We start from the raw sequence: 23532 nt of genomic DNA on the forward strand, positions 1-23532 counted from the left end.
CTGGTAACCCAGGATGCTAAATTTTTTTTTTTTTTGGGGGGGGGAATGGAGTCTTGCTTTGTCGCTAGGCTGGAGTGCAGTGGGGCAATCTCGACTCACTGCAACCTCCCCCTCCCGGGTTCAAGTGATTCTCTTGCCTCAGCCTCTCGCGGAGCTGGCATTACAGGCACACGCCACCACGCCTAGCTAATTTTTGTATTTTTAGTAGAGACAGGGTTTCACCATGTTGGCCGGGATGGTCTCGATCTCTTGGTCTTGTGATCCCACCTTAACCTCCCAAAGTGCTGTGATTACAGGCGTGAGCCACCCGCGCGGGGCCCAGGCTGCTAAAATCTATGCCTCTGGCTGTAAGCCTCCAACAGCAGTAACACAATGGACTGTTCAAAGGTTATTTTATTAAATATCTTCAGTTCAAGGTTTCATTGTAACAAAGCTATGAAGGGTCTACCAACATTCAGAACAAACACTATTTTTAAATTATTTCTATGTCATGCAAAAATTCTGCATCAAATGCCTTCCATTTCTTGTTTAAAAGGTGATTTTTTTTCAGTCTATTGTCTATAGATGCTGACATTAGCCCCAGAAGAGGAGTAAGAATACTAAGAAGTAGGGCTGGAGCAGCCATATGAAGCTATGGGTCTCAATAAATTCTAAGACCATATGTCTTCAAACCAGCAAAACGAAACCCTGTGGTGAAGGGATCTGCGTGCTGGCACTGCAGACTGCAGGGCAGGAAAGGGCTAGGGCCCAGGGGCTGGGACATGCATGAGGTGCTCGGAGGAGCCTGGCTAAATCCAAGCACCAGCACCTGTGAGTCTGCTTTCTTCTCGGCTGTCTCCCAAGTAAACCTGTAGCTTTGCCTCTTCTCCCAGCTCTTGTGCCTCCTGAAGGTAGTCCAGAGAGCTGGTATCTACCCACTTTTACTCCAAAAGTGCAGATGTTTGTGCAGATAAATCTGCAGCATTGTTTTAAAGGAAACCCAGGCCATAACCAATTGCTCCTCCATTATCTTCTCTGCTATCTGCTTAGGGTATAGATCTCTTCCTCCTGGAATGGAACTCCTTGAGCACAGAGAGGGACAATGAAGGTAGAAGCCTTGGCTCTGGACACCTCTTTTGGGTTACATGCGGGGAGAGGTGATGCCCATGCAGATTGTCCAGCAGTAAGTCTATACTTCAGTTGGTCAATAAAGAGGACTCTGTAAGGACACGTCTTCTTCTTGCCAGAGCAGTCAGGTCAATCTCAAAGAGAGGAAAAGAGATGGACGTGCAGCAAGGAAGAATAAGAAGGGAGGCAGCCCCAAGGGCAGCCTGAATGCATAGGAACGACCATCACCTCTTCTCCCACTGCCTCATTCCTCCCATTCCACAGTGGCACTTGGCAGAGTGCCCAGGCCCAAATGAGGGTCAGCATGGGGACCACCACCATGAAAAGGCAAGACAAAGATGGTCCAGATCAGCACAGAAACAGAACTGCCAAAGGCGGCACGGGGAGCCCTGACCAGGGCCCGGCTCTCTCCTTGCTGAGTTAGAAGAAAACACGAAGCAAAGCAGCAGCAACCCCTCCCCCTCCTAGCTGCAGGCATAAGGCCTCAATATCAGGGCCCACATGCATTGTGCATCCTATAGAAATGGATGAGTGAGTGAGTGCATGTCAGACTAACACGAGGTTTCTCATCGGCTTCATGGCGGGCACACTTCTGCAGCACCAATTCTCTTCCCTTCTACACTAAATGACAGTACAGCAACATCCGGGCCCTTAGTCCTGAGGCCACCACTTCTCAGCTGCCTCCACAGCAGGCTGGAAGCTTTGTGTTCTCTCCCAAGTAGGTCTGATGGTCACGATGTTCTCATCAGCCTCATTCTAGGCACCTATGCAAGTTCCAAAGAAGTCCATTCCTAGACCTGGGGTAAGCAGGCCACCTCAGGAGCTGCAATCACATCACGGCTCCCAAAGCTCTGTCAGAGTTCTTGCCTGGTCCCCTTGAGTCCATGGGGACCAGAGGCCAAGCTCACCTCTTCAAGGCCAGTGCCAGTGGGTGAGCCTGCTGCTCATGCCAGAATGGACCTCATACAAACTCCTGCCTTCTTGCCAACCCAAGGGCTGTCGGTGGTTTTAAAACGCATCACGGTACGGATTCCTTTTTTTTTTTTTAAACAATCTTTTTTTCTTTTTTTTCTTAAATATAAAAAACACCTTGGTACAGCAGAGACAGACACGAAGGGCGGGCGGGAGGGCTGCATGCAGGGGCGTGCATTGGCTGCTGCCGCTTTTGTAATTGAATTGTTTTAAACCTCAAACAAACAGGACTGCCGCTGTCACTCAGGCCCTCCAGAGCCACTGGCTGCGAAGGTTCGACCTCTGGCTGGAATCTCCTAATGCCCCTGTCAAACAGGACAGAACGTGGTAACAGAACAGAGGACAATGAGCACACGGATGAGTTCCAGTGACTTCAGCATGCTATAGACGTTGCCAAGTCTGCCTGAGAAGGTGGGGAAAGTGGGTGAAGCTAATGTTTAAATACAAAACTGCCTCCCATTTGCTGAGCACTTAGAACTAAGTGTTTTACTTACAGTATCTTACTTAATCCTCACAATGATTAAACAAGGTAGGCACCACTCTCTGCCTTTTTTTGACAGCTAAGGAAACTCAGTTTAGGGAGGGGAAGTAACCTGTCTGAGGTCACCCAATTTGGAGTCATGGAGCCAGACCCCAATCTGATTTTCAAGCGTAACTTATTGAAACCATTCTGCCCAGGCTTTGCCAGTCCTCTGGATCACACACCTGAACTCAGGACCATGTGACTCTAACTAAAGCCTATAGATTTTCTATTCTGTTAGGCTGAGTTTAGATTTCGTAAGGCTCCTCTCCCAGGCCACCTCCCAGCCTTCTCTTCTTCCTCCGACCCCACCTGTCTGTCCCAGGCCATCCCAGCCCCCTCCCCCATCAACCAGGTGCACCTGTGGCTGAGCTCACTGCAGCGGTGCGGCAGGGGCCCCTGAGCAGTGATAGTGGACATTGAGCCACTTGCCATCCCGACGGTGCCAGACCCGGGTCTCTTCCGACTGGCTGGTACGAGGCCGACCCTGCCCGTCGATGTACTGGGTGAGGCGGATGTAGGCGATGCATGCTGCGTCCTCCCCAATCACGTGGACATGTGGGTTTAGGATGGTGGTATGGATGGGCTTGCTGTTCTTGGACAGGACTGCAGGGCAGGGTGGGGTAGGTAAGAGGACATCAGGCCTGGGCACCTGCATTTTACTCCCAGCCTGTACTTCCAAGTCTTACCATCTCCCCAGCACCAAGTCCCCCCAACACCCTCCAGAGGCCAAGATACCACATTACATTAGTCTCCCTTATCCAAAAGGAACAGAAAGTGGGTAACAATGATAGTAGCAGCTGCTCTTTTAATCAGGCATTGTGCCGGGGGTTTTACATGCCCAAGCTGTATTTCTTGGTGGATAATATTTTCTTCATTATAAGATAATAGGTTCAAGGAATAATTTGCTCAAATCACACACCTGAAACTCAGGATCATGTGACTCTAACTAAAGCCTACAGATTTTCTATTCTGTTAGGCTGAGTTTAGATTTCATAAGGCTCGGCTTGCCCCTAGCTAGGGCTGCAGAGCAAAATCATGAACTTAAACCATTCAAAATTGATTTGTAATTTTTTTTTAAAGGCACCAAAGCTGAAATAGAATCACCAAAGCACCAAGCTCAGGATATTCCCAGGTTCTCTGGGGAAAAGGCAAAATAAGGTAGATTGCCATTATTAGCATATGCTGTGAAAACTGTTGCTTTTATTGAGATTCACATTTTAGTTCAATTCAAATGTCAGACAGGGGCTACATGCCACCTTCCTAGAACTAATATAAACTCTGGAATTGCTTCTGGCTAATAGAATTACTTAGATAGCTGAGAGCTTACATAGGCAGCTGAGATGTGATAAGGGTGGGAGTCAGCAGAGAAGTTAGTGACTAACTACAACTCAGGGCAGGATAGGGAAGGCCCCCCATAAAGTGGGAAGAGATAAAAATAAGGAGGTGGAGGGTCTCATAGAGTAGAGAGGAAGATGGGAGGGCGTGATGATTCAGCTTCTTGTCCCCTTATCTTCCACAAACTGTCCAGAATTTACACCCCACCCCTCCATACAGGACGCCTGCCTTCCTCCATTGTCAGGAAGATTCTAGCCACAACTTCCGATCTCACAAATCACCAACAGTGCCCTGGTTTGCACATTCTTATCCTGATTTTAATTTCCTCTAACTGTGAAACCTGCAGACACAGAGCTTAGTTCTTATGTGCTGAGATCATCTCAACCTAATCTCAAAGGGTTTCCAATCCTTCTTGGAAAGAGGTGAGGCTTAAAGAAATAAATGAACTTGAATATGGTGACTGGCATTGCCACGAAGCAGCTGCAGCATGAATAGGCACTTGGGGATCAGGAGCAGGGCCCTCAAAGGTGCCTGTTTATGACCATCGGGGCACAAGGAGGCAAGCATATAAAGTAGAGGTACAGCATGAAGGTCAAATAAGGGCAAAGTGGGCAACTGGGATGAGAAGGTGAGCAGGAGACAGAAGCAAAGGGGTGAAGGGGCAGGCAGGAGTATATCAGCAGCACGAACCCACTCACGATTCTCAAAGTAAAACTTATGGAAATCCATCCCCTCCACGAGGTTACCAAGGGCCTCAGGCTCAAAGGAAGTGAGGCCTGGATCACAAATCTTCCTGTAGCGGGGGAAAAAAAAAAAAGGCAGCCTGTCAGGCTTCTATGGAGTAACTTGTCTTCCTTCTCCATCAGTGGTGTCTATCCAGTAGCAGCAGGCTAGCTGTGGCCATGCCAGACAAGTCAGCGAAGATCTTCCAGGCCTGCCTATTCAGTCACTCAGCCCTGTGCTTTGGGCCCACCGCCAGGACACCATGGGTGAGCTCAGGGAATCTACCTGGAAGAGCTCCCAATTTAGGAAAGCTTAATTCAGATACTTTGCCCAAAGTCCAACTTCCCTTTCCTCAGGGTCCTAACTGTTGTCTGGAGGCAGGGAAGGCCTTGGGAGATGACTTAGATGGGTGTCTACTTACGTGTAGGCCTCAAAGTCCCCATTGTTGATGGCTTCAATCAGCTGTTCTGTGATCTTAATGATCTCCTGTTTTCGCACTGTGGGGGAGAAAAATCCATCAATTTACTTACTGGGGAACCTCCCAAGTGACAGAGAGCCTTCCCCAGTCCCCAGGGAGTCCCTGTGATCGCTTTGACAAAGACATCCCTCTTCTCGGTCTCTAGGGCCCTTGGCAGGAAGAGTGAGCCCACCTTCCCTTCTACCTCCCTCTCTGCAGTCTGCAGAGACAATAACTACCTCCTCCTGAAGCCCAGCCATTCGTTACGGATCTTTGGCCTTTGCCTCCCTCTCCATCAACAACCAGGTTGTGGAAAACACAACAGGTGAGGAGACTGGTACATCCTGAATGCTGTGAGGCCCTCCCCTGTATGAGCAGCTTCTCTCACAAGCATCTCTCAATAAGGCTGCTTCCACCCCCAATTTACTTCTTTCACCTGAAGGGGCTCAGTCAGGTCTCAATCACCACCCCTACTCTTAGCCCTCATTCAGTGGCCAGGACCCAGCCCTGGGTGACAGGCAGCCTGACAGCAGAATCCAGCTACGGCTGGGGTGCCAAAGGACCAGCAGAGCCCCAGGATGGATGCTTCCCACTGCTCATCAACTCCATAGGGCTTTTCTGGAAGGAATGATCCTGGAATTGTAAAAACTTGTGACAAGCCTCTACCTGAGAGGCTGCTCCATTTACCTCTCAAGGCTTGGGAAAGCTGTACATTTCACACCAGCTCTCATGCCAGGATGTGTTCCTCAGGAAAATCAGAAAGGGCTCAGACTGACAGGCAGGCAGTGATGGTGCCCCCCAGAACCCTCCTCCCCACCCCATCCCAAGCCAAGGGACAGGTCCTGCCGGCAAGGGCTTCCCTAACAGGGAATACCACTAGCAGCAGGGACTGCCGCCAGGGTAAGAGAGGGCTCAGATTGAGCTTGGGCTCATCCTAACCTGAGCCCTGGGCTGGCCCAGGCCACAAGCCTTTCCTATAGGAGCAAAAGGCTGCAACACAACTGCAAGCGTTAGACCACCACCACCATGGCCCAGCTGGGCCAGCACAGCCAAGCAGCACAGCAGGGACAGGGCAGCACAGCCAAAGGCACATCCAGGAGGAACCCCACAGCCATCAGCCCTGCTAGGCCTCAGCTCCAGGTGAGCAAGCATTAGGTTAGGGGAAGCAAGGAGCTCAATCAGCTTCCTAAAGCAGCAGGCAGGTGTGCACCCACAACACACACACCCTCTCCAAACCCCCTAGACCCATCTAGACGACCTGACTGGGGCCCCACGGGTGAAGAGGGTTGTGCTTAGAAACTCTACAAGGATAGATGGTGGGAGGAAAGGCAGCAGACAAAGCCATCCTCCAGCACAGATATAACTAGAAATACAAGGATGAGCTACTGATGACCCAGCGAGGCACTGTATCAAGACTTCCTACTGCCTCATCTGTTTTCTAACAAGGCTCTGAAGTGCGTGCCATTTTATTTCCACATTACAGATAAGGAACTTGCAGCTCTGGGAAGTTAAACTTCACACTCTTGAAGGCAGTGTAGCTGGGATTTAAACTCAGATCTGTCTTGCCTCTGACCCCATGTTCTTAATATGTTATGCTGAGCCTCAGGAAGCACTACATCCCCAACACAGTTCCTTGCTGGCATGATTTCCCCCATCACCCCACTCCCACCCCCACAGACCTGACTTCTGACTCTGCCCTTCTTCCTGGCTCGCTGAGGCAAAGCCCATGGCATATCCCAGGGGCTTTCTACACCCCCAACCCCCAGGCCGTGTTCTTCCACCCACTCTTCCTTCTTTGGGCCCCAGACTCAGGGGCCCTGGCATGGTCTCAACAGCACCTCTAATCGTCCCCCCACCCCTAGCAGACACTGTGCTCCTGGAGCTTACTACCACAGGCAGCTGGGCTGGGCTGACAGCTCTGGTGGGGGTCCCTTAGGGGCTTCAGGACGAGCCAGGGAGACGGAAGCCAGAATATGCCTCCCTCACACTTACTGGCTGAGGAGCAGAGAGAAGGCTGGGGCTGCATGCCTGTAGAGGGGGCTGTTCTGTCCCGGGAGCTCCGTCCTTCAGGCACCGAGCTGCCATTCCCAGTGCGGAGCGGGGCAGCTAGCCAGCCAGGGCAGGGCAGGGCAGGGCAGGGCAAGGCAGAGCAGCCAAAACAAACAGAACAAGGCAGGTGAGCGAGCAAGCCGGACAGGACCCGAGCCCATGGCGCTGCACAGCCGGGGCAAGGGGACGCCTCGCGTCGGGCTGCTGTGGACACTGGACCACATCCCACGCCGCCACCACTGCCAGAGAGGCCTCCCAGCTGATGGCACCAGGCAGGTGCCCATATCTGGACTGTGGCTTCCAGACAAGCCTCACAATAGCCTGTCCAAGGACCCCTGCACCCAGGAAAGATGTTCCAGGGTGCCAGGCCACAGGGTCCAGAGCACCCAGCAGCGCCGGAATCAAACCGATCTGACCTCTCTCGCAGGGCCCTGGAGCTACTATGGTTCACTTCCTCGTAGCTTTCTGTTTTCTATTTTTTTGGTTCCAAAAGGTTTGGTGTTCCCTTGCCACCCCGGGCATGCTCTCCCAGCTCTGTCCCATAGTGTTCCTCTGTTTTTTCTGATGGCCTGGCCCAAGGTCACTTACTAAATTTAGGCAAAGGGAGCAATTCCAGGAGGTCCTACCAAAGAGCAGGACAGTGATTCCCAAGGATCTGGCTTGCCATGCCCTTCCCCCGCCCCCCCAGCACTCTAGCCAGGCCCAAGCTTAGGCTGGTGGTCCTTACGGGGTCATGAGGACATGACCAAGTGTGGCCTCACAGTTGTCAGATTCATTCCAACGCCATCATTCAGGCCAAGATCTTAGGACTAGAGTGACCAACTCATCTCAGTGTTCCCAGGACTATCTGGGTTTTACATTTATTCATATATTTGTTTTTTTTTTTTGAGACAGTCTTATTCTGTCACCAAGTGCACTGGTGCAATCTCGGCTCATTGCAACCTCCACCTCTTGGGTTCAAGCCATTCTCGTGCCTCAGCCTGCCTAGTAGCTGAGATTACAGGCCCCCGCCACCACGCCTGGCTAATTATTATTATTATTTTTTAGACGGAGTTTCGCTCTTGTTACCCAGGCTGGAGTGCAATGGCGTGATCTCGGCTCACCGCAACCTCTGCCTCCTGGGTTCAGGCAATTCGCCTGCCTCAGCCTCCTGAGTAGCTGGGATTACAGGCACGTGCCACCATGCCCAGCTAATTTTTTGTATTTTTAGTAGAGACGGGGTTTCACCATGTTGACCAGGATGGTCTCGATCTCTTGACCTTGTGATCCACCCCCCTCCCAAAGTGCTGGGATTACAGGCGTGAGCCACTGCGCCTGGCCTAATTTTTTTTTTTTTTTACTAGAGACGGGGTTTCACCATGTTGGCCAGGCTGGTTTCAAACTCCTGACCTCAAGTGATCTGCCCGCCTTGGCCTCCCAAAGTGCTGGGATTACAGGTGTGAGCTACCATGCCCTGCCTATTTTTTTGTTCTTAAAATTTTTTTTTTTTTAATACAGACATGGTCTTGCTATGTTGCCAGGCTGGTCTTAAACTACTGGCCTCAAGTAATCCTCTTGCCCAGCCCTCCCAAAGGTCTGGACAGGTGTGAGCCAGCACTCCTGGCCCATCGCAGTCTTAAAACCAAAAGTTCTGGGTCCGGGAAAAGTAGAACGACTGGTCACTCTATTTATGACTCATGACACTTGTGGGCTACTTTGACAGGGACTTGGGATACCCTTGTTCTGGGATGGCACATCATTATCAGCAACAGGAACAGTTTTCTGAGCCCTGGCCCCTGGAGAATCTCTAGCTTAGCTATTTTAGACTTGGGGTCAAAGAAGAGAAGCCTCTTGGCCAGCTCAGCAACACCAGACAGGGGCCTCATATCTTGGCTCCTGGAAAGTAGCTTTTATACCACGCCTTCTCCTAGGGGTACAGGAGCCACCATTCCCAGTTCTGGAGGCAGAAAAGGCAGGTGCCCCATTGGAGCCCAGGTACCTGGGTCACTGCTGGAGTCCTTCCCCCTCCAAGGGCCAGCACCTACCTTTGAGGTCCTCATCTTCTGTGGTGGTGTTGCAGCTCTCTGTGGAGCCCTGTAGGCCAAAAAGAACATGTTTCTATATGCTCCATCCCTTGGAAGCCAGAGGAGCAAAGCAAAACAAAAGCAGAGTTTGTGCTCCTACAGAGGTGCAAGGAAGAATAATGGAAGGTTCTGCTTCCACCCTGGCTATCTGACTCTTCCCAAATCCTCTTTCTAGTCTTCCCCAACTAGGTAAATGGCACTATCTACCCAGTTACTCAGGTTAAAACCTGGAATCATCCTCGATCCTTCTCTTTCTCTTTTCCCTTTATATTCAGATCACCCAATCTAAAATAAAATCTTTGGGTTCTGCCTCCAAAGTAAATCCATGTCTTACCTCTTTACTTGCAATGCACAGCTACAACCTGAGTCCAGGCCAGCAACATCTCACACCTGAACCATGTAACAGCTTCATAGTCTACCTTCCATGCTTGCCTCCTCCCCAGGGTTCTTTTTTTTTTTTTTTTGAGACGAAGTTTTGCTCAGGCTGGAGTGCAGTGGCATGATCTCGGCTCACTGCAACCTCTGCCTCCCAGGTTCAAGCGATTCTCCTGCCTCAGCCTCCTGAGTAGCTGGGATTACAGGCGCATGCCACCATGCCCAGCTAATTTTTGTATTTTTAGTAGAGATGGTGTTTCATCATCTTGGTCAGGATGGTCTCGAACTCCTGATCTCAGGTGATCCACCCGCCTCCCAAAGAGCAGGGATTACAGGTATGAGCCACTGCATCCAGCCCTGCCTAGAGTTCTTGATCATGATGCAGCCAGACTGATGTTCTAAAGTGTCAGTTAGATTCTATTACTCCTGCTAAGAACTCCCAATAGCTTCTCCTTACTGTTGAAAGAAAATGCAAACTGCTACAAGGGCCTCCAACCTCATCACTCTCCTACGGTTCTCCCCAGCTCACTCAAGCTCTTCCCGCTGCTTGATTACATAGGCCATACCACAGCTTCAGTTCCTTCTGCCTAGGGCACTTGGCCCCCAGAGCTGGCCAAGCTACCTCCTTCCCACCCACCATTCAAGTTTTAGCTCAGATATCACCTCCTGAAAGAAGCCCTCTCCTGACTACTTAATTCAAGGCCCTGTTCTCTCTTTACTTTGGTGGGGTTTTTCTGTTTTTCATTTCTTAGACAGAGTCTCGCTCTGTCGCCCAGGCAGGAGAACGGCGGCATGATCTCAGCTCACTGCAACCTCTGCCTCCCATGTTCAAGCGATTCTCCTGCCTCAGCCTCCCAAGTTGGGATTATAGGCATGTGCCATCATCCCCAACTAAATTTTGTATCTTTAGTAGAGACAGGGTTTCGCCATGTTGGCCCGGCTGGTTTTGAACTCCTGACCTCAAGTGATCTGCCCGCCTCAGCCTCCCAAAGTGCTAGGATTATAGGCATGAGTCACTGCACCTGGCCCTCTCTCTACTTTGTGCCATTTTCTTCAGATTACCTATTGCCATTAGATTTTATCTTATTATTATTGAGATGAAGTCTCGCCCAAGTTGGAGCGCAGTGGTGTGATCTTAGCTCACTGCAACCTTCGCCTCCCGGGCTCAAGCAATTATCATGCCTCAGCTTCCCAAGTAGCTGGGACTATAGGCACGTGCCACCAACCTGGTTGATTTTTGGTATTTTAGTAGAGATGGGGTTTCACCATGTTGTCCAGGGTGTTCTGGAACTCCTGAGCTCAGGCGATCCACCCACCTTGGCCTCCCAAAGTGTGAGGATTATAGGTGTGAGCCATAGCAGGCCAATCTTATCTATTTGCTTACTGGTTTTTTATCTGCCTCCCCTCGCACCCACCGTTTGAACAGGGAATTTGTCTTGTCACCTCTGCAAACCAGAGCCATGGATGGTGTCTGGGCTCAAGAGATGTTTAGGAATGCTGGTGAAAACACCAAGGGTACAAAGGGACCAGGCCATGAAGAACGCTCCAGGGACTAGTAATGCTCTTGCCTGTTTTGGTTTTTTTTTGGTGAACATTTACTCTCATTTAAACTTCACAACATATGGAGGAAGATTCTATTATTATCATCCCCAATTTGCAGATAAAGGATAATAATATGCAGGGCCAGGATTCAGACCAAGTCTGTGTGCCTGCAGAGCCTGGGCTCTGTAAGGTATAATGCCCTTCCTCAGGAGCAACTATGGGCACAGGCTACCTTCAGCCAAGCCTTTGCAAACATCTCAGCCTCAGGGTGCAGCATGTAGACCCCTGGGACCGAGCTGACCTGTCTCCTGATGACCTGGAAAGCAGGAGACAGGCTCGGGAGCCACTCACCTTGATCCCATCTGTAGCGTTGTGTACCACAGTGGTTTGTGGCTCCTGTGAGAGAAGATGAAAATTACCCTTCCGACTTGGGGACAGACTATGGCTCTTCCCTGAGGAGCCACACCTGTACCCCATGACCCCTGCAGACCCTATAATGACCACTGAGGCCTGCCCACCAGCCATCTCCAGAAGACAAAACGTCCTGGCTCAACTGGGGTCCTGGGCAGCTTGGAAAGCCCTGGATTTTGGCAGCAGCATTGGCTAGTAAGAAAGAGAGGCCTGGCAGGTGCAGGTGGGTGCCAGGAGGCTGAGAGGACGAGGGCCTCTGTCCCTGATTCCTGTCGGTTCTGAGGGCTCTTTTCACATAGGGATCCCATGGGGCAGGTACACTGGAGGAGCTGTGGGACTGAGGGCACAGCTCAGTGTTCATCATGGGGAGTGTGCAAGGCAGGAATATGGGGAGAAGAATGAGGAGGTCTCCCAGAAAGAGCCAGGACACGAGGCCCCCTCAGCAAGCTGAGCCCAGAGAGCTGTTCACTGTGCCCACCCTCTGCCTTCCCTAGTTCCTGGCCCCATCACCACATCAGGCGGCACAAGGGTCTGCAGGAAGGAGGGGAGTAGCAGGCACCATCACCCCTCCGTCTTTCCCAGTCACCCCCCTGCTGACTCTCTAGTTAGCCATCACTAGCAGAGGGAGCTCCAAGAGCACAAAGAACCCCTGGAGGAGCCCAGAGAGAACTCAGCTAGCACGAGGCGCTCCAGGAGCCCAGAGACCTCAGCAACATCCAGAGGTGGGGACCCCAGCCCTCTTTCCTGTTCCTGGCTTTGCAAAGGAGAGGAGGAGGCAGGTTTTACAATGAGGCCTCCAAGAACTGATGTTCAGGTTCCAAGAAAGCTCCTACCCTCTCCTTTCCTAAGCAATTCACCTTCCCAGCCCCCATAGCAGACCCACTGGGGGTCCTGGCCCGGGCCTGGGAGGTTCAGCAGAGAGCCCTGATCACTCCTCCCCCGACCAGCGAAAGGAGCAGGAGCAGCAGTTCTGCCATGCGGGATGGAGCACGGCCAGGCAGGACAATGAAGGGGAAGGGGCCTGCAGGGCAGTACACAAAGCGGCCTGCTCTATGGGTACCAAGAAAAGAACAGGCCCAGGAGGCCAGGGAGGGGGCACAGAGGAGAAAGAGGGAAGGGGCAGGAAGCAGCTGGGGGCAGAGGCGGAGAAGCCGTAGACAGGAGGTACCATGGCCGTCTGCAAGGGCGCGGGCTCTTGGGCTGGGCTTACGAGACTGTTTTTGTTGTTGCTCTGTGGCTGAGACAAGAAAACAGATGGTTTAGTTCCTCCAGAGTCCCCAAAGCCACTCAGGTTCAACTCCCAGACCTCCCTTGCCCCCTGGCCTGGCCTGGAGGAGCTAGGCCTGAGGTGGCCTCCATAACGCTGTGCAGATGGGAGCGATGGCTAGAGATGATCAGAGGAAGGAAGTATTTGTGGGGCCCAGAGACCTGGCTCTGGGGGCACCCTCAAGGTGGGACCAGCCCAAAGACTTGTTTTAAAGCATCTTTCCAGAAATCTCTGCTTACGCCAGGTGCCATGTCATTGCACAATCCACATCTGACCCAAAGAAGTTCAAGATCTTCCTCCCACTGTACAGGGGAAAGGTGGGGGGTAGTTTATAAGAAAGAACAAAATTCAGAAACTCTGGTCCCCTATCGGTGGGCAGTCTCCTGCTGCCCTTTCAACCCAGCACCTGTATTTCCTTCTTACAACACCAGCTTGAAGCCTGAAACGAAGAGGAAGGAGAAAAGAAAGTACACCTGGCCTAAGAGATGGTGTCCAGAGGATGGGGGTGGAAGTCCATTTCAGAAACAAAATGCATTCACTGACCCCAGGGAGCATATTCAGGGCTGGGCTGTTCACCTTTTTGCCTGACAAATCTTAGAGCTGGTCGGCTAGAAGTAAGGGCAGTGTTCTGAGGAGGGGCAGGTGAAACCCAGCAGGGCTGTGGCTGTAGACCCAGAATCCAGCACCCAGGACAGAGTAGGCCATGCACAGGCCAACATTCCCAATAACACCATGACCACCAGGGATATATCCTTGCCTTTCAAAACTACATGGTGGTAGCCAGGTGCAGTGGCTCACGCCTGTAATCCCAGCACTTTTGCAGGCCAAGGTGGGTAGATCACCTAAGTTCAGGAGTTCAAGACCACCCTGGCCAACATGGTGAAATCCCATCTTTGCTAAAAATACAAAAATTAGCTGGGCATGGTGGCAGGTGTCTGTAATCCCAGCTACTCGGGAGGCTGAGGCAGAATTGTTTGAACCCAGGAGGCGGAGGTTGCAGTGAGTCGAGATTGTGCCACTGCACTCCAGTCTGGGTGACAGAGCAAGACTCCATCTCAAAGAAACAAAAACAAACAAACAAAAACATTACACGGAGGGCACAACAAGGGAGGGGCAAAGGGAGGATGGAAGGAAGGAAGGAGGCCGATCTCCAGGGCAGGGAGCCATATCCATGTGATGTTCTCTGCCTCTGATAGTTACCTAGCCAGCGTACTCAATCTCACTGAGGTCCAATGGGGTTGGGGGCCACTGAGGCGCAACCTGATGCCTTCGAATTCTTCAACAGGCAGTGAGACAAATGTGTGGCTGCTGTCCCTGCACAGGGCACAGCTGATACATCAACAGATAGAATGTGTGTCTTCTCTCCTAAGACATACACAGAAAGCATTCTGACTATCCTACTTGCCTGGAGGCCTCTTGGACCAGACCTGAAGCCATCCACCGCCAGCTTGCTGTCAATGGCTCAGACATCCCCAAACCCAGTCTAGGCATGGAACCTCAAGCCAGGCACCAAGTGACTCCACCGAACAAGACTCCACAGACCGTGGCAGGCTAGAGAAGAGGAGTCCCAGGAGTAGTGCGACGGTGGGTCTAAACTCACAGGAGCTCTGCTGTCTCCCATTCCCAGCAGGAAGAAGCAAAGCCCACCTAGCTCAGTGACTGATGCTGACCTGTTTGGGGCTGGTTAGAGAGGGCTGTAAATCCCAGCTGAGGCTAAGACCCTCACAGGGTGCAAAGACTCCAGGGTGCCCATAAAACCTGCGGAGGGCTAGGATGTCACCCAAGTGGCCCCACCTCTGGTTTTAATGGATGGTTTTATAATGACTCAGGCTGCTGTGTTCCCCTTGGTGCCCTGAGACCCCCTTGGTGCCCTGTGTCCCGTGAGAAAGATGAGTTAGCTGTCCCCCTGAGGGCTCGGTGGGCAGGATGAAACACTGGGCACAACTGGAGAATGGGATTTGCACGGGGGCAGAGCCAGGAGATCGAGACTCACAGGTGGGAGCCTGCAACCAGCCCCTCTGCCCACCACACAGTTGCCCTCCAGCTGCCAGTCTGTAAGAAGCAGCCGCTCATGCCTAGGAAGCAGGGCCTCTCCTTCTGAGCAACAGTGAGTGAGGGTCTCTCCCTTGCTTGCCACCTGGCCCCAAGTCCCTACCAGTTTCATGTCCTACCCTGGGCTGCTGGGGGCTGTCGAAGCTCCACAGCAGGGGCTGCCATACCACCCCTTCCAATGCCCACTTTTTAGGCCACTGGGTGACCTTGGGTAATGGCCCCCGCCTGGCAGGACAGGCCACACCTGCCCACACAGCACAGACATGCAGTGAGGATGAGTGAGGCACACGCACATGGCAGAACAGGTTTGCGTGGCTGGCAGGCGGGCGCAGGCAGCATGGAGTGGGCGATGGGTGGGCAGGCAAGGCTCACCATTAGGTGCACGCTGGAACTCGACTTCCTTTTCTGGACACACCATAGCAAGAGGGAAAGAGAAGGGGAGAGAGGAGGTAAGAAGAGAAGCACAGAGACGTTGCAGGTTAGCGCACCAGCGTGGGCTCTGCATCAGGGAGAAAAGAGTGGAGGGAAACCCGGAGACCAGCACCAGAGGGTTAAACAGAACGTGGACCGACAGCACTCACACCCTCCAGACCCCAGGAGGGAAAAACTCTTTTGCAGTCAGGTTTGTAGACACAGATTTAGTATCTTATAGAGATGTCTCAGCCTCACTCAGAAAAAGCCTCCTAAGGAGATTAAGTCACAAGTCTGTGAGGGTAAGTAACACTTTGCTACAAATTTACAGATCTGGGTTCATAGTTAGCTCACCCTGTAATGTTATTTATTTTCTCTCATTACCAGAACTGTCTGAAGTTCAAGGGAGCAGCCACCAGGGAAAAAGCAAAAGCTACCATAGGCTGTCCTCAGCTTTAATAAAATTTGACTTCTGACTTTGCTGCACCCCTAAACTTTTTAGATCAAGATGCTGAGCTTTTGAAAATAACCTACAGTTAAATGTTGGCCTCCTTTATTTTGTCGGTATAGCCACACTTGTTTAAAATATTTGAATTTTTTAATTGCAATTTGCAATTCGTGGGAAATGGAAACACAGGAGTGCCAGTGATTAAAACTATAGTGATCATAAAAAGGCAGGGATGTAAGCCACAGGGAATGTTGAAAGCGGTGATTCCTCAGCCTCAACTAGATGCTCACAAACTTTATGTTCAGATGTGAAACAGACACATCAGGATGAAGACCACGTGGAACACTAAAAATATATCCCAGAAGACTGCGTCTAAAAGATGAAGAGTAATTATGAATTTCATAATTAGCTCACTGGGGGTAAGGTCCCCCTGGAACATGTCTGTCTGTTCAACTTTTGCACATTCATTGGACAATGCCCAGCAAACACTGAGGGCTGTTTCAGGCACAGTAGACAGAGCTGATGAACTGTTCCTGCCCTCAAGGGCCCAGCATTCTTTAGAAAACATTTTCAGGGATGTATTATAAACAAAAGAAAGAGGCTACAAATATTAGATCTAAAGGAAAAGAAAAATCTAAACATAGTTAGGCCTCTTTTACATTGGCCTTTTATGTATGCATGTATGTATGTATGTATGTATTTTTTTATTTTTATTTTTGAGATTGAGTCTTGCTATTGCCCAGGCTGGAGTGCAGTGGCGCGATCTCCGCTCACTGCAACCTCTGCCTCCCGGGTTCTTGCAATTCTCCTGCCTCAACCTCCAGAGTAGCTGGGACTACAGGCGGATGCCACCATGCCCGGCTAACTTTTTGTATTTTAGTAGAGACGGGGTTTCACCGTGTTGCCCAGGCTGGTCTCAAACTCCTGAGCTCAGGCAATCCACCCACCTCAGCCTCCCAAAGTGCTGGGATTACAGGCATGAGCCACCACGCCCAGCCTATTTATTTATTTATTTTTGACCAAGTCTCGTTTTGTTGCCCAGGCTGTAGTGCAGTGGCACGATCTCGGCTCACTGCAACCTCTGCCTCCCAAGTTCAAGCAATTCTTCTGCCTCAGCCTCCTGAGTAGCTGAGATTACAGGCACCCACCACCACACCCGGCTAATTTTTTGTATTTTTAGTAGAGCCAGGGTTTCGCCATGTTGGCAAGGCTGGTCTTGAACTCCTGACCTCAGGTGATCCACCCACCTTGGCCTCCCAAAGTGCTAGGATTATAAGCGTGAGGCACTGTGCCCGGCCTTAAATTGGCCTTTTAAATATACTCAAATATGATATTTTATTTCTAAAATTATCCATCAAAAAATGGGAGTTTCCTTACATTCATATATATATGATAAAGGTAGGTGTGTGTGTACCTCCTTATCCCTTTACCCAACTAAAGAGTTACTGCTTTCAGGGAAGGTTCTTATCTTATATATCTTTGGAATTTCCATAGTACCTAGCAGCATGCCTTACAGTTAGCATACAGGCAAGGAAAGTTTGCTGAGTTGAGCCGGGTTTTCTGACTTTGGTTTTTTCCCAGGCTACAGAAGAGCACAGCTTTCTAACTTGCACTGAATCATAGCAGCAAGAACTCTGCACAGGCACTCACTCACCAGGCCCAGTCTTGGTTCTGGTGATTTTTCAGGGGCATGTTGTCAAAGGCCATTGCAGAATCTTGACCTAAAGCAGATTTTTGACCAATGGTGAGTAAGTTCTCAGCTTTCTCCTGCCTCTCTTTTTCCCAAATTGTCTTGCATGAGAACCTGAGATCACCTTTTTCCAAAGACTGTTTCTCAGGTTAGTGAACATTTTTCAATTTCCCTCTCCATTCTTTCAGGGATTTGCCCTTAGCCACGCGTAGCTGGGCTCCCTGAGAACCAGCACACTACCACATTGTCTAAATGTGAGATCTTTTTATTATTATTTTTTTAAAGATAAGATATTGCTCTATTGCCTAGGCTGAAGTACAGTGGCATGATCACAGCTCACTGCAGCCTCAACCTCCTGGGTTCAAGGGATCCTTCCACTGCAGCCTCCTGAGTAGATAGGACTACAGGTGCACACCACCATGCCTGGCTAAATGCCAGATGGGTTCTCAAGAATTGTATCTCACTTTTACTTTAAAAACTCTGTATTATTTAAAATGTTAAGCTAGAAAAGAGTTCAAACCTCTTTCTCATAACTAAACGAAATAATTCATATAGTACTTAGGGAAATAACTATAACCTTTCCCTTTTTCTTACTTTTTTTTTTTTTTTTTTTCAAAGACAGGATGGCCATTCTGGCCTGGGACTAGCAGAAGGCACGAGTTGTCCTACACTCTCAGGATCTGAGTTTGTGGTCCCTTCGGTCTCGTCCTCACAAGTGGCTCTTACTCTTCCACAGACCCTGGGTCACTGGCATCCACTTTCAAAGAAATCTAAATAGAAGCTAAGTCCCCCAAATCAAGAGCACAAGATAGACTAGCTGCTCAAACCAAAGCTAGTATTTTGAACATCTTGCAGAAAGCTTCTGAACAGTGAAAAAGAAATCGCCCTATGGACGCTTAAGCCGTAGGAATTGAGGAAAGCAGAGTTGGGAAGGGAAGACAGATCAAAAGAAGAATCCATGACGGTGAAAGCTCAAGACTGTATGAGAACTCCTCAGGCCTCCCTCCTAACAGTGATCAAAACCTTCACTTTCAGGAGAGCCTGGAAAGGTTGAACTCCGCACATCCTGCTTTGTCCTCTCCTTTTTGTTTCTTGCCCCTTTGGTGCAGCCACAATATTAGTTGTTATTTACCTGTTTCATATTATAAAAGGACTTCAGCTAGTATACAAGCAATTTGGAAAACAGAGAAGGGGTATGGGAAAACCACTCACACTCCTAGCAATCTTCCAGTCTTTTTTAAAAATTCAATCTTTTAAGATGTCATTATTGCCCAGGCATGGTGGTTCATACCTGTAACCCCAGCACTTTGGGAGGTCAAGGGAGGCGGATCACCTGAGCTCAGGAGTTCAAGACCAGCCTGGGCAACAGGCAAAACCAAGTGGCGAAACCCTGTCTCTACTAAAACTACAAAAATCAGCTGGGCGTGGTGACACATGCCCACAGTCCCAGCTACTCGGGCGGCTGAGGTGGAACAATCACTTGAGCCCAGGAGGCAGAGGTTGGAGTGAGCCGAGATTGCACCACTGCACTCCAGCCTGGGGGACAGAGAGACCCTGTCTCAAAAAAAAAAAAAAGATATCATCGTAAGATATAATATACAAGTATATGCCTTACCTCTTTTTTTTTTTTTTAATTGAGATGGAATCTTGCTTATGTTGCCCAGGCTGGACCTCCTGGGCTCAAGTGATCCTCCCACCTCAGCCTCTCAAGTAGCTGGGATTAACAGGCATGAGCTGCCATGCCTGGCATTATGCCTTACTTAAAAAAAATAGTATTTAAAAAAATTCTGATAACAGTAGTGCACAATCTAGATGAAAAATGTAGAATACAGAAAAATGTATAAGAAAAAAAGTTTCTCAAATTCCCATTACCCAGTGAAGTTACTGTTGACACTTCAGTGGGTTTCTTCTAGTCCTTTTCCTCCCCACATATTATATACTGAATAAATATCTACAAACACGTTTCTTCAAACCAAATTTAGATGATAGTTTATGTACTCCTTTATTTTTTTGAGATAGAGTTTTGCTCTGTCACTAGGCTGGAGTGCAGTGGCACGATCTCGGCTCACTGCAACCTGGTTCGACTGATTCTCCTGCCTCAGCCTCCCGAGTAGCTGGGATTACAGGCGCGTGCCACCATGCCCAGCTAATTTTTGTATCTTTAGTAGAGATGGGATTTCACCATATTGGTCAGGATGGTCTTAATCTTTTGAACTCATGATCCACCTACCTCGGCCTCCCAAAGTGCTGGGATTACAGGTGTGAGCCACCACACCTGGCCGAAAATTAACTTTTTAATGGTTTATTAAATGTATTTCCCATAATTATTTAGTCATTTATTGGCTTTTTTTTTTTTTAAGACAGAGTCTTTCTTGCTCTGTTGCCCAGGCTGGAGTGCAATGGCGTGATCTTGGCTCACTGCGGCCTCCATCTCCCAGGTTCCATCGATTCTCCTGCCTCAGCCTCCCGAGAAGCTGGGATTACAGGTACACACCACCACGCTTGGCTAATTTTTCTATTTTCAGTAGAGACGGGATTTCACTATGTTGGCCAGACTGGTCTCAAACTCCTGACCTGAGATGATCCATCCATGTTGGCTTCCCAAAGTGCTGGAATTACAGGTGTGAGCCACTGCAGCTGGCCCATTTATTTGCTTTATAAAAATCTTTTTATTTTTAAATTCAAAAACATTTTTAAGAGCTGAAGGCTATCACTATATCACTTAGCTGGCCTCAAGTTTCTGGGCTCAAGCAATCCTCTCCTGCCACAGTCTCCTGAGTAGCTGGGACTACAGGCATGCACCACTGTGCCTGGCTCCTTACTGACTTTTGAAATTGTCTCTAATCTTGTTTTTGAAAGAGCCTCACTCTGTCATCCAGGCTGGAGTACAGTGGTGTGATCGTGGCTCACTGTTACCTCAACCTCCTGGGCTCAAGCAATCCTCCCACCTCAGCCTCCCAAGTAGCTGGGACTATAGGCATGTTCCACCATGCTTGGCTAATTTTTTTTTTTCTTTTTTTAAGAAATGGGGTCTCACTATGTTTCCCAGGCTGGTCTCAAGCTCCTGGGTTCAAGCAATCCTCCCACCTTGGCCTCCAAAGATTATAGGCATGAGCCACTGTACCCAGACTCCAATCTTTTCACAGTTATAAATAATGTCATATTGAACATTTTTCTGCTTTTAGCTTTTCCCTATTTTGAATTATTTCTTTAGGAAAAACTCCCAGAAGTAGAATTACAGGGTAAAAGAGTAATTTTTATGGTTCTGACACACAGGCTATTTTAGAAAAGACCGCTCTGGTTTCACTAGTATCACTGACTAGGGAGTCCCAAAATGGCACTTTGCTTCAATTTACATTTCTCTGATAATAGTGAGGCTGGAAATTTTTCCACATTTGTTATCCAGTTCTACTTCCTTGTTTTCAGGTTGTCAGTTTATTTTCTTTGATCACCTAACTACTGATTTTGTTTTCTTTTTTTTTTGAGACAGAGGGTCGCTCTGCCCACCAGGCTGGAGTATAGTGGCATAATCCTGGCTCACAGCAACCTCTGCCTCCCAGGTTCAAGTGATTCTCCTACTTCAGCCTCCTGAGTAGCTTAGACTACAGGCGTGCACCATCACACCCGGTTAATTTTTGTATTTTTAGTAGAGACAGGGTTTCGCCATGTTTGCCAGGCTGGTCTCAAACTCCTGGCCTCAAGTGATCTGCCTGCCTCGGCCTCCCAAAGTGCTGGGATTACAGGCGTGAACCACTGCACCTGGCTTATCTACTGGGTTTTTTTTTTTTTTTTTTTTTTTTTTTGAGACGGAGTTTCGCTCTTGTTACCCAGGCTGGAGTGCAATGGTGCGATCTCGGCTCACCGCAACCTCCGCCTCCTGGGTTCAGGCAATTCTCCTGCCTCAGCCTCCTGAGTAGCTGGGATTACAGGCACGTGCCACCATGCCCAGCTAATTTTTTGTATTTTTAGTAGAGACGGGGTTCCACCATGTTGACCAGGATGGTCTCGATCTCTTGACCTCGTGATCGGTCTTGATCTCTTGACCTCGTGATCCACCTGCCTCGGCCTCCCAAAGTGCTGGGATTACAGGCTTGAGCCACCGTGCCCGGCCCTCTACTGGGTTTTAAGAGGGATTATTTGTTACAAAAACTCTTTCAATAAAAATATTAACCCCTCCCATCACAATTGCTGTGAATATGCGGTTGGCCTTTTAATTTTGGGTGGTCACTGGCCTCTGGTCCCACCATGATATTGAAGCTCTTTTCTCAAAAGAATGTGGCATAAAACTCATTTACTGAGCACATATCTGGGTCAGGCACATAATGCATCACAGGGCTAGGTTCCCCACACGTCCTCATTTAGAGCCTCTTACCTAATGATCTGTCTGCCCAGCTCTGGTCCTTAGCATTCCTGGAAGTGCTGCTGCTGGACATGTCTATTCTTCCTCCACCTCTCTGTTCTTCCTCCATTTCCTTTGCTAACTCTTCTAGCCTTTACTTAACACAGAATCCCAAAATTTTGCCTTTACCAGACTCTTAAACATTCATGTCCTTTGGATTCACGAAATTAAGATTCTGCCTCCTAGCCAAGGTCTCCAGAATGTGAATTCCAAGCTGGGCTCTGGATGTGCATGGTTTTAGCTGGCTCCTTGGGCTAATCTTATGTGGCTGCACGTGATCTTCATCTTTACCAGTAGTATCTACAAAGTTCAGCTAGAAACCTGTTTCTTAGCCAGGCACAGTGGCTCATGCCAGTAATCCCAGCACTTTGGGAGGCTGAGGCGGGCAGATCACGAGGTCAAGAGATCGAGATCATCCTGGCCAACATGGTGAAACCGTCTCTGTGAAAAATACAAAAATTAGCTGGGTGTGGTGGTGCACACCTGTAGTCCCAGCTACTCAGGAGGCTGAGGCAGGAGAATTGCTTGAACCCAGCAGGCGGAGGTTGCAGTGAGCCAAGATAGTGCCACTGCACTCCAGCGTGGCAACAGAGCAAGACTCCATATAAAAAAAAAAAAAAAAAAAAAAAAAAAGGGAGGCCAGGCATGGTGGCTCAAGCCTGTAATTCCAGCACTTTGGGAGGCCTTGGCAGGCAGATCATGAGGTCAGGAGATCAAGACCATCCTGGCTAACATGGTGAAACTCCCTCTCTACTAAAAATACAAAAAATAAGCCCAGCATGGTGGCACACACCTATAATCCCACCTACTCAGGAGGCCGAGGCAGGAGAATCACATGAACCCAGGAGGCAGAGGTTACAGTGAGCCAAGATCATGCCACTGCACTCCAGCCTGGATGACAGAGAAAGACTCCATCTCAAAAAAAAAAAAAAAAAAAAAAAAAACTAACCAAAAAAAACCTGTTCCATAATGGTGCCTTTATCCATCCTCTCCCCGCCACCTCAGCAGTCACTGCTTTATTTCAGATCTCATTTTATGCAACTGCTCTTCCCTTCAGCCATAAAGAAGATACTGAAGTTCCCAGAATCATCAAGCTGTTTCAACCTTGTGTATCTTCACATGCGCTCTTCCTTCTGCCTGGAATATCCCTTCCCTCCTGTCTTCTCCTTAACCCAGCAAAATATAGCTAGTCCCTCAAGCTCAACTCCTGGGCCATCTCCTTCCAAAGATTTCTGTTCTGGTTTGGATGCTTATCTGTCTGCTTGTCCAGTACCTGCCCGGTGCACATCTCCCCGAGACCTCAGCAGACTGCACAGAACCAGTAGCTGCCCTGTGTCTTTCCCACTGTGAACACCTTCAAGGGTGGATTAAGTTTTGCCTTCCCAACTCTTGGGGACACAGCAGGTATCTTTTTTTTTTTTTTGAGACAGGGTTTTGCTCTGTTACCCAGACTGGAGAGTACAGTGGCTCGATCTTGGCTCACTGCAGGCTTGAACACCCTGGGCTTAGGCAATTCTCCCACCTCAACCTCCCAAGTAGCTGAGACTACAGGTGTAAACCACCATGCCCAGCTAATTTTTGTATTTTTTTTTTTTTTTTGCAGAGACAAGGTTTTGCTATGTCGCCCAGGCTGGTCTCAAACTCCTGGACTCAAGCAATCCTCTTGCCTTAGCCTCCCAAAATGCTGGGATTACAGGAGTGAGACACG

At 49.4% G+C, this 23532-nt stretch overlaps 1 protein-coding gene across 31 annotated transcripts in view; it reads right to left on the bottom strand.

Moving 5' to 3' along the window:
- Nucleotides 1–375: 375 nt before the first annotated feature.
- Nucleotides 376–23532, bottom strand: part of CAMK2G (calcium/calmodulin dependent protein kinase II gamma) — a 62587-nt gene continuing 39430 nt past the window's right edge. For 2 of the 31 annotated variants that reach the window (XM_021676327.2, XM_021676343.2), the window contains 9 exons: nucleotides 15249–15281; nucleotides 12726–12794; nucleotides 11498–11542; nucleotides 9191–9239; nucleotides 7110–7223; nucleotides 5082–5157; nucleotides 4636–4730; nucleotides 2961–3205; nucleotides 376–2384 (listed from right to left, as the gene is read on the bottom strand). In XM_021676327.2, the coding sequence (XP_021532002.1) occupies nucleotides 2973–3205; nucleotides 4636–4730; nucleotides 5082–5157; nucleotides 7110–7223; nucleotides 9191–9239; nucleotides 11498–11542; nucleotides 12726–12794; nucleotides 15249–15281 (714 nt within the window). In that variant the 3' untranslated portion in view covers nucleotides 376–2384; nucleotides 2961–2972. Of the gene's footprint in view, nucleotides 2385–2960; nucleotides 3206–3782; nucleotides 4731–5081; nucleotides 5158–7109; nucleotides 7224–9190; nucleotides 9240–11497; nucleotides 11543–12725; nucleotides 12795–15248; nucleotides 15282–23532 lie in introns of those variants that run through there. The other 29 variants (XM_064374320.1, XM_021676329.2, XM_064374325.1 and 26 more) reach the window with 24 other exon arrangements.

Source organism: Aotus nancymaae, unplaced genomic scaffold (assembly GCF_030222135.1).
Source record: "Aotus nancymaae isolate 86718 unplaced genomic scaffold, 86718_ANA_hifiasm-v0.15.2.pri h1tg000010l, whole genome shotgun sequence".
NCBI lineage: Eukaryota > Metazoa > Chordata > Mammalia > Primates > Aotidae > Aotus > Aotus nancymaae.